The sequence below is a fragment of the Cajanus cajan genome, chromosome 6 (genome assembly GCF_000230855.2).
Source record: "Cajanus cajan strain Asha chromosome 6, NIPB_CcT2T_4, whole genome shotgun sequence".
In the NCBI taxonomy this organism is placed as follows: domain Eukaryota; kingdom Viridiplantae; phylum Streptophyta; class Magnoliopsida; order Fabales; family Fabaceae; genus Cajanus; species Cajanus cajan.
In genome coordinates, this window is record NC_138522.1 from 47,499,496 (window position 1) to 47,509,562 (window position 10,067).

A 10,067-nucleotide genomic window follows, 5' to 3' on the forward strand; every position below is an offset into this window, starting at 1 on the left:
TGTGCAAGACAACTTGTGGCATTCAAAATCAAAAGATGTAGTAAATGCTAAAAAAACAGCACCAAAGAGACAAGCCAGCAAAAGCTCCTGTTTGGTTTCCTACTTTTTTTGCCCTACAAAAACCACTGGTTGCTTCATATATTCTTATTCTTATACTTGCATAGGATAGAGATTGAGATTCTCGATCTCCTTTTGGCCTAGAAAAGTAGTAGTAGTAGTACTTGTGAAAAGAAAGGTGCCCACAACTACAAACAAGCTTCACTTTCTCTTTTTTCATTTAACGAAGCAAAATATAAAAGAGTGGGGTTCACAGTAAAAAGGCTAAAACAAAAGTTTCCTAGTAGCTATAGCCCTAAAATATTTCATCTTTCTCTTCCAGCTCTCACCATTGTGTTTAGAATTTAGATATTACAATGTCACTCCCCCCCTCTCGCTAACTTCCCAAATTCTACATTGTTAGAGGATAGCAAAAAAATTAACCTATAATATAACAAAAGACTAGTGTAATCCACTGCAATTAGCCTTCTTTTTCTTTTCCCTTCACGTCCTCATCATTCCTTCAAAGCCCAAGCAAAATGTAGTAAACTAGCGTAATTGGAAGAGCGATTAGCATCCCAAATATAACCCTGCAACACAATAAACAACCAAAAGTCATTATGATCATTCGTTACATAACCATTTCATGTTGATGACATATAATTAAGAATAGAGGAACAAGAGTTCAAACCCAGTGCTGAGTATGTCCGGATGAACATTATATTCCTTAGCAAACACAAAAGGGACAATCCCTTGAGGCAGAGCAGCCTGAAAAAACACACAACACATGCATTAAAGAACTATCATGTGATAAAATCACAAAAATAAAATATTAAAGAGCAAATAATTTACATTAAAGGAAAAAATGCTTGAGACAACCCTTTTACCTGTACAATAGCAATGTGCAACAGAACTCCCCTGAGCCCTACAACGATTGAAGCAACAGCCATGACTGCAGGTCCAGTAAGGAAACGAACTGCCATAGCAAAGGAAGCAACCGAGTTTCCACATGCAATAATCTTTGGCTGCAATGCCATGAATAACCCTGCAACCACCAAGAAATTCAAAATCTCAATACATGAACACCAAACCCCAAACATGTCAACAAACCCAAATTAAAAAATATACCCAAGCTAAACATGGCCATCCCAAGGCCAGCATTAGATAAAATTGCTATTGATTGAGCAACAATCGCGGGCATAGCAACATTCCACCTGCAACATACCATAAAACATTAACACCTTGTTGTATAACTAAAACCATTTGAACTAATAACTAAATAAGAAAACATTGTATGATTACATACTTGAACGAGATCAAAGACCAAGCAAGACCAAAGAGGCTGGAATATGTGTTAGGGTTCCTAATCAGCTTCCGCCAAACCATGATCAAAATGAGTCTTGTCATAACACTTGTGGGTGGCATGGACGTGGGTTTGGATTCACCTTGAGCTTTGGGGTGAAGCTCAGCCGTGGAACTTGAACCAATCTTCGAAAGTACTGGCCCTTCCTTGTCCACACCATTAGCCACGGTTCTGTTCCCGAAGCTAAACTCGTCGTGACCAAATTCATCATAATCTGACCAGTAACGTCGAAAATAACACGCACCCAATCAGAACACGAGAAAATGACACGCCCAAACAAACAATCACTATTATTGGACCAGGAAAAAACCAAATATCAGATACATCAGGATTAACAAACCAAAACTATTGCAATCGAGAAAAGACAAGACAAGCAAGTCCAAGTCAGTCCAACAAACCCCACTCCAACTTTAACACCAACAACAACCTAAAAGAGACAAAAACACACTCGCAACAAAACTAGGAAAGTCACATTTGAACAAGATTACGGGTCTGTTCAGTACAGTCAAAAGAAAACAAATAACATGCTTAATTCCACATCACAAACGTGACTTTATTCATATATTTTCTACCAACAAAAAATTACAATTTCCACATAACCTAATAGTAACTATATCTTCCACGGTCCAGATAAATAATTCCTTGTTTTTCACCAATAGGTTTCCAAAAACCATCAAGCCCCACCAAAAAACAAAAAGCTAGATCTTTCAGTAGAAAACAAAAAAAAAATTAAATTTTCTTCTCCTTTTTTTTAACCTAACACATCAACAAGTCCACAAACCAAAAAATAGAAACAAGTTGTGAATGGTCAAAAGGTCAAAAAGGGGTGAAAAAGCAAGCAAACCTTTGTGGTGAGGGACACCAGTAGCAGGAAGCTGGTCATTCCCAAAATCCCCACCTCTGAATACATGGATTCCACCTTCGGACACCGGAGAAGCACTTGAACTCCACACAAACATGTGAAGATCCTTGCCACCACCACCACCACCACCACCACCAGCAGCAGCAGCAGCAGCAGCAGCAGCAGCAGCAGCAGGGTCACCCTTCTTCTTAGCCACCGGAGAGAAGATCCCAGCATTGGCAGGAGCAGGGTAGCCATTACCCCTCCCTCCACTCTCCTCATCAAACCCATAATTACTCTGCCTGGGGCTCACATTCCTCCCTCCATTGACCATGGAATAAAAATCGGTGTGGTTAAAACTGGAGCCTCGCGGCGTGGGATTCCGGGAACTCTGGAGCGAGTAAATCTCGGCATTGGTCAAATTGGAAGGGCGTGGCGTGAGCGAAAGCGAGTTGGGGCCATGGGAGCGGCGAGAGAAAATGTCAGACCTGGAGCTGGTGGACTTTCGAACGGTGACATGCAACTTGCCATCGTCACCAACCTCAGCCTCAGTCTGAAGCGGCTCCTTCCCATCCAAACTGATAACATCAGAGTCGACCTTGAAGGAAATAATGGAGCCAGCGGTGTCGGGAAACTGCTCCACGATAAGAAGCCTGGCCCCTCGGTACTCGAACAGAAAGAGCATGAGGGTGTACCATATGATGCACTGGAGCACCACTATCTGAACCATGAGGGTCCCCGAGGCGTCGCCGTACATGCCCTTGAGCAAGGGGATTCCCATGACGAGCGTGTTGGGGAGCGTGGAGAGGGAGAAGAGCGTGATGGACCACTCCAGGGACCCTCTCGAGCTGGTCCTCGACCAGAGGAAGAGCACGCCCAGGACGATGGCTTTCTGCAGCGAATCCGCCGCTATGAACTTGTAGTTCATGGCGTAGGGGTTGTTCGCCGCGATGAAGTGGAAGGAGAGCAGGGGGACGGCGAAGAGCGCCACGAAGCGGTTTATGCCGGAGCATTGGTCCGGCGTGAAGATCTTCCACCACTTGACGGAGCCGTAGGCCAGGATCATGGCCACGTAGAGTGGTACCACGGCGGTCAGCACGTGGTAGAGGTCCAAGGCTGTTATCATTTTCAGAACAGAAGAAGAAGAAGAAGAAGAAGAAGCTCAAGACAGAACACAAGTGAAGTGATGAAGCTCCTTTTGTTTATGACATTGTCGTCGTGGGAGACAAGGGAGTAAAAGCTGTGGGATTTTCCCAACCTTTTATAACTCTTTTCACTTGCAATGCAAAGACTGAAAAAACCTTCTCTTTGTTTTTTCTTTTTTTTATTTTCTTTTTTGGGCGAATGAAAAGTGGGTTTTATGAGAGGGAAAGGACGAGGGCATCGCAGATAAAGGGAAGGGAGGGAGGGGCTTCTAGAGATTCTCTAACCTTTTGCAGTTTATATGCTGTCGTCTTATGCCACATGAGATGCAAAAACATTAAACCAAGGGGGGGAAAACCAAATTCTTCTGTCCTTTCATGGATTCATTTTATTTTCTCTGTCCAACAAAAAGTGAAACTCGCAAATGGGTTCCACTCTTTTTCCTCAAAATTCAACTTTCCCTACAGGAATTTCAATATTTTCTTTTCACAATCGATTTTAAGCTTTTTATGCTATGATTACAAGAATTGGATGATCATAATAAGGGAACATCGCGCATTACATTTACATAGCGCTTCAATCGGCCTACTTAATGAGAAAACTTTAAGTTTTATAACATCAAGTGAAGTGAGTGGTCTTGTTGGAAAAATAAAACGAGGAATTCCCATCTATTAAATTATATGCCTGTGGTATGCTTATGAAAAATAATACATATGATTTATTAATTTCTTAAAATTTTAATAAAAAAATATTTTTTAATTCTTTAATTAGTATTTTTAAAACACCTATTAACAAAACCTAATAAAGTTACCGTTTAACTTTCACCCCTTTGAAATTCATCTTTACAAGTATACTTTTTCATGTAATGATTTTATTTTCGTGTATTTTTATTTTTTTTAAAAAAATTATATTAAAAATCAATTTAAGTGTGATTTTTTAAAATAACTATTATAAAAATTAATAAATTTATCATGCATATATATTTATTATTGGATAATAATATTAAAAAAAAATACCATTACTGTCATTATAAGTAGATTGTTTCTTTCGATTTAAAATATTGTTTGTAAATGAACGGTTAAAATTTATTAATTAGTACCCATTTTAGAGGACCATTCTTTCGTTTGACTTCCATTAAATTTGTATTCTGAATTCATAATAGTAACTTCTTTTGTGTTCCACCTATAATTTTGAAGAGGGAAATTCGCATTTATCACTTTTGCATGCTAGTCAAATTTTAGGTGTTGCTTTTAGACTTAAATTCGTGTACACCAACCACTCAAAGCAAGAAAAAGGTGTGACTTTAACATGCTACAAGATGTTTACTTTTTTAATGGGACGAAATAAATAATTAAGGAAATATGTCTTCTTAAGAATAACTAATATTCAGTCACTTAATTTCATATATATTCCATCTATTTGTAAAGCCGTTTATGTTGTATTAACGATGCTTTGAAGTTCCACTCTTTAAAATATCATATAAAATTCTAAAAATTATTAAATTTCAAAAATATAATTATATTTTACTAAATTATTTTGACTCTTTATTAGTATTGTTGTTTATTCTGCTTAGCACATGTAACTAGTTTTTTTATTACAATGGTATTTTTAAAACTTAAAACAAATTTAATAAACATATAAATTATTATTTAAAAATAATAAATATATTTTTATATGATAAAAATAAAAACAAAATATAAAATATTTTAAATTGTGGAATCTGACTTGATATCTTTTGTCTTCGACATTATTTATCGGGCTGTCTCTCAACAAATTAAGACGTAACATTATTTTAAATCATGTGTTATTTTCTTGTGCAAAATTTCTCCACAAACTTGCTTAAAATATCTCTCAATTGACTTCTATTATGATTTCACAACATCTAGGTCCTTCATGACTACTTTGTGATGATGGTCCAATTCCCTAAAAATCTCAACCAGCTTCTCATAATATCTAGTTAGTGTTCTATTATTTTGTTTTCCGATAAATACCCTTTGATTCAAGGCAAACACTTAGAGCTCACTACTTCCATCATAGAATGTGTTTGACAAAACATTCCAAATATCAAGGGTAGTGAGTAATTGAATATACCTTTTCATGATTTATGGCTTTGTGCACTACAAGAAAATTCGGTATTTCAGACGGCAAAAATCCGTGGGAAATGCCCAAAATCCGTGGGTAATGAGGCATTTCCGACGGATTTCCGACGAACACTAATCCGTCGGTAAATTGGTCGTCTGAAATTTACCCACGGATTTTAATCCGTGGGTAACTTTCCCACGGATTTATCCGTGGGTAATTTCCCACGGATTTATCCGTGGGTAATTTCCCACGGATAAATCCGTGGGAAATTACCCAAAAATTATAATTTTTTTTTATTTTAATAAATTTATTAATGTAACAACCCTCATATTTGACCTCTCGAGGGTTCTATTTCACGATATTTCATTGTTTAGTGTGTTTTATCCTTACTTGTGCAATTTCTGGGATCCTTACATGTGCAATTTCTGGGAAACTTCCCAGAAGGTCACCCATCCTTGTACTACTCCAGGTCAAGCACGCTTAACTGTGAAGTTATTATGAGTAAGCTACCGAAATGTATATGTATGTTGTCAGTATAACTTGTACAAATTAATTCATTTAAGTCATTCTCAAATATACAATCTCATATTTGTACTATAATAATAATATATAATAATTTTATATTACAAATAATAATAATTAATAATAATAATATATTTAATTATTATTTATTTATATGTACTTACTTTTATAATTAACGTCTACTTATTTTTATTTAAAATTATAATTTAAATTATTTAATTTTATAATTTATAATGATAATATAATTTAAAAAATTATAAATATTTATTTAATACATACTTATAAATTAAATTTTAATATTTTAAATAAATTATTAATTAATTTAATATATTTATTTACCTTAAATCAAACATATAAAATTCCAAAAATGTATTTATCCTTGTTTTTTTTTTCTAATTATCAACTATTAATAAAATACTAACTTAAAATCTTATCTAATTATATATAATATTCTCATATCAAATTTAAAATCAGATATTAGTTATACAAAAATATTAAGATCATATAGTAAAACCAGATATTAATTATACAAAAATATTAAGATCATATAGTAAATTGTCAATAAGATTTTAGTTAAATAATTTAAAATAATTAATGTTTCAATTATATTGTTAATTCACAAATAATTTATTCCAAAACTAATTAATTTTTTATATTAATTATTAGTAAAATTTAGTAACTTTTAATTTAACAATTAATTAGATCGATAAAATTCAACACACGCCATGAGTTACTGAGCGGAATAACTTTACCAAAGAGTTATTTTATAAGTTATCTTAAATCAAACATATAAAATTAAAAAAATGTATTTATCCTTGTTTTATTTTTTAATTATCAACTATTAATAAAATACTAACTTAAAATCTTATCTAATAATATCATAATATTTTCATATCAAATTTAAAACCAGTTCTTACATTTTCGACAAATATAAATTTGTTTGAAATATTTCATCAATAATATAGTTTTTCCTACAAAAAATTTTCTCATCGAAAATATAAATTTTTCAACATATTTAATTTTGTTTTATAAGAAATCATCTTCGATTAATATAACATTTTGTATATATGATTTAAGAGTAAAATATTTTTAATTTAACGGTTGAATTTACAAAATTCACATTTAATATAAAGTTATACGTCATCTTGTAACTGATTTTGTCTAAAAAATAATAGATAATCATACCCTTAAATGATTTTTATTTTATATATTCTAATTTTATTTGTAATAATATGATTATATATTTAAATAATTTAATTTTAATAATTTTTTAAGTATATTTTTGTCTTTTCACTTAAAATATTTGAATTTTCATATTTTAATTTGAATTATTTTTTAAGTATATTTTTGTCTTTTTGTCTTAAATTTTTGAATTTCTATATTGTAATTTAAATAATTTTTTATTTATATTATTTATTAATTCTTTTCTTTTTTAATGTTTTATAACATTATTAAAATTTTATAATTTTAATCTCTCTAATTTTATCTTACTTTTTATTTTTTATAAATATAATTTAGATTATTCATTTTATAATTAAATTAATTTTTTTAAATTTTTTATGAGTTTACATTCTAAGAATGTATTGAAACTCCTCAATTTTGAATTTAAAAAAAAAATAATTTTTCACAGAATTTCCCACGGATTTCCCACGGATTTATCTGTGGGTAAGTTCCCACGGATTTTCCCACGGATTTGTCCGTGGGTAATTTATCCGTGGGAAATTACCCACGGATTAGTCCGTGGGAAATTACCCACGGATAAATCCGTGGGAAATTCTGTGAAAAATTATTTTTTTAAAATTCAAAATTTTATTAAATAATTATCATATTTAAAGATATTAAATCAATCATAAATATGTAAATCAAAACAAATTCATTCATACAAAATAAAATGTCATACATAACAAATAAAGTTTAGGAGTTCAAATTTAAAAATAACATATAGTACGATCAGTAGTAGAATTATAACATAATGTCTAATAATCAGAATATCCATGTTGTTGCTATCTAATAATCAAATATTGAGGAATTTCAATACATTCTTAGAATGTAAACTCATAAAAAATTTAAAAAATTTAATTTAATTATAAAATGAATAATCCAAATTATATTTATAAAATAAAAAGTAAGATAAAATTAGAGAGATTAAAATTATAAAATTTTATTAATGTTATAAAATATTTAAAATGAAAAGAATTAATAAATAATAGAAATAAAAATTATTAAAATTAAAATATAGAAATTCAAAAATTTAAGACAAAAAGACAAAAATATACTTAAAAAATAATTCAAATTAAAATATAGAAATTCAAATATTTTAACTGAAAAGACAAAAATATACTTAAAAAATTATTAAAATTAAACTATTTAAATATATAATCATATTATTACAAATAAAATTAGACAAAATCAGTTACAAGATGACATATATTTCCCTTTATCTATTACTATAGATAATCAAACAACTATATATTTAACTATTTTTCTTCTATTCATTTTCTCTGTCTTTATCTCTACTTTCTATATATAGATTCATTGAAGTTTTAAATACTCATAATTATACTTGTTACTTTGTTACTGATTTACTTAAATATAAAATTCAGAAATCAATAAAATGTAAATTTAAGAAATTATTACAACTTAAAGAGATTTTTAAATCAATCAGTTATTAGGAACAAAAATAATTATTTAGTGTAATTATTTTAACTTTAATCTTTTAAGTTTTAAATAAAGAAGATTTAATCTAGAAAAAATTTCATTAACCCCTACTTGAAGTTTTTCTCAATAACGTCATACATATATCTCTTCTCAAATTTTTAAGTGAGTATTAATTTTCTTATTTATTTATTTAAGAGGCACATACAACTACTTATATAAGATAATATTGTTTATATACTATTAAGAGAAAATAATTTATTAATACAAATATCAATAATTAAATGAGATTTGATCTCTTATTTCATTATTTCAACTTTTTTGAAATTTATTTTAAATATCATGCACACTGTGATTTTAAAAAATATATTAAATTCAAGTAATAATTTTAAAAATGAATTGAAAAAAATCTTATTTTCAAAATTGAAGATCAATGAAACTTTTCATCAAAATGACATATTGGATGTAATTTAGAAATAAATGATAGATACATATATATGATTTGCAGAACATAATTTAACTTTTTTCCCCCTTATTTAATTAATAATGTTATTTTCAAAGAGATGAGTAATTTTTAAAAATTAAAGAAAAGATGTGTTATTCTTAAATTTGAACGTCATGTGTTGGTATTTTTCAAGATAAGTAACAAAAAACACATTTACGCTAATTAGTTTATAATTTATAATAACCTAAACATATAATTATATATAGGTAATATAAGTCATACCTCACACACTTTGATTTATATTTATCTTATTTATATTTTGAAAACACCCATATAATAATGAAAACATTATATAGTGCATTGTTGTGTGTATTGATGCGATTAGGATTGGTTGCATTTGAAAAATAATTGGCTTAAATTTTATTTAATAATTTTAGACGTGGGAAACTCCGTCAGAAATTTCAGACGGATTTTAATCCGTGGGAAACTTCGTCAAAAATTTTAGACGGATTTAAATCCGTCGGAAATTCCGTCGGAAATTTCAGACGGATATAAATCCGTGGGAAATTCCGTCGGAAATTTCCCACGGATTTAAATCTGTCGGAAATTCCGTCGGAAATTTCCCACGGATTTAAATCCGTCGGAAATTCCGTCGGAAATTCCTTCATGTAAAAATCCGTGGGAAATTTCCGCGATCTAAATCCGTGGGAAATTTTCGACGGATTTTGGTCCGTGGGAAATAATCTGTGGGAAATTTGACTTTTTCTTGTAGTGGTGAATATCAATAGCCATCTTTTCACCTTTTAGTTTTCAACATCCCATTTTTCTTATCCCTCATCTTTTTGTTGTTGGAGGTTCCGCCTTCCCATATATGTAGGACAACTTTTCCTTCTTTGCAACATGCATCTCCATTAGTTGTGACCACAGGTCATAGTTGGATTCGTTTAGGATAATGTATACAGTGAAGACACCTTTAAATT

The 10,067-nt window shown here is 30.5% G+C and overlaps 1 protein-coding gene across 1 annotated transcript; it reads right to left on the reverse strand.

Annotated features, from left to right (window-relative positions):
• Positions 1 to 246: 246 nt before the first annotated feature.
• On the reverse strand, positions 247 to 3,651 carry LOC109798031 (putative auxin efflux carrier component 1b). Its single transcript, XM_020358220.3, has 6 exons — positions 2,244 to 3,651; positions 1,343 to 1,613; positions 1,165 to 1,250; positions 924 to 1,081; positions 728 to 804; positions 247 to 626 (listed from the first exon to the last, which is right to left on the reverse strand). Exons 1-6 carry the CDS (start codon positions 3,364 to 3,366, stop codon positions 560 to 562), a joined length of 1,782 nt encoding a protein of 593 aa, XP_020213809.1. The 5' UTR covers positions 3,367 to 3,651; the 3' UTR covers positions 247 to 559.
• Between the last annotated feature and the right edge of the window lie 6,416 nt (positions 3,652 to 10,067).

Bases quoted from the DNA above. Each gene is read 5' to 3' on its own strand.
- LOC109798031 (XM_020358220.3), bottom strand. From the start codon at position 3,366: ATGATAACAGCCTTGGACCTCTACCACGTGCTGACCGCCGTGGTACCA. The intron at 1,082-1,164 runs GTATATTTTTTA...TGGTGGTTGCAG, and splicing joins GATGGCCATGTTTAGCTTGG to GGTTATTCATGGCATTGCAG. The intron at 627-727 runs GTTTGAACTCTT...ATTGTGTTGCAG, and splicing joins CCGGACATACTCAGCACTGG to GGTTATATTTGGGATGCTAA.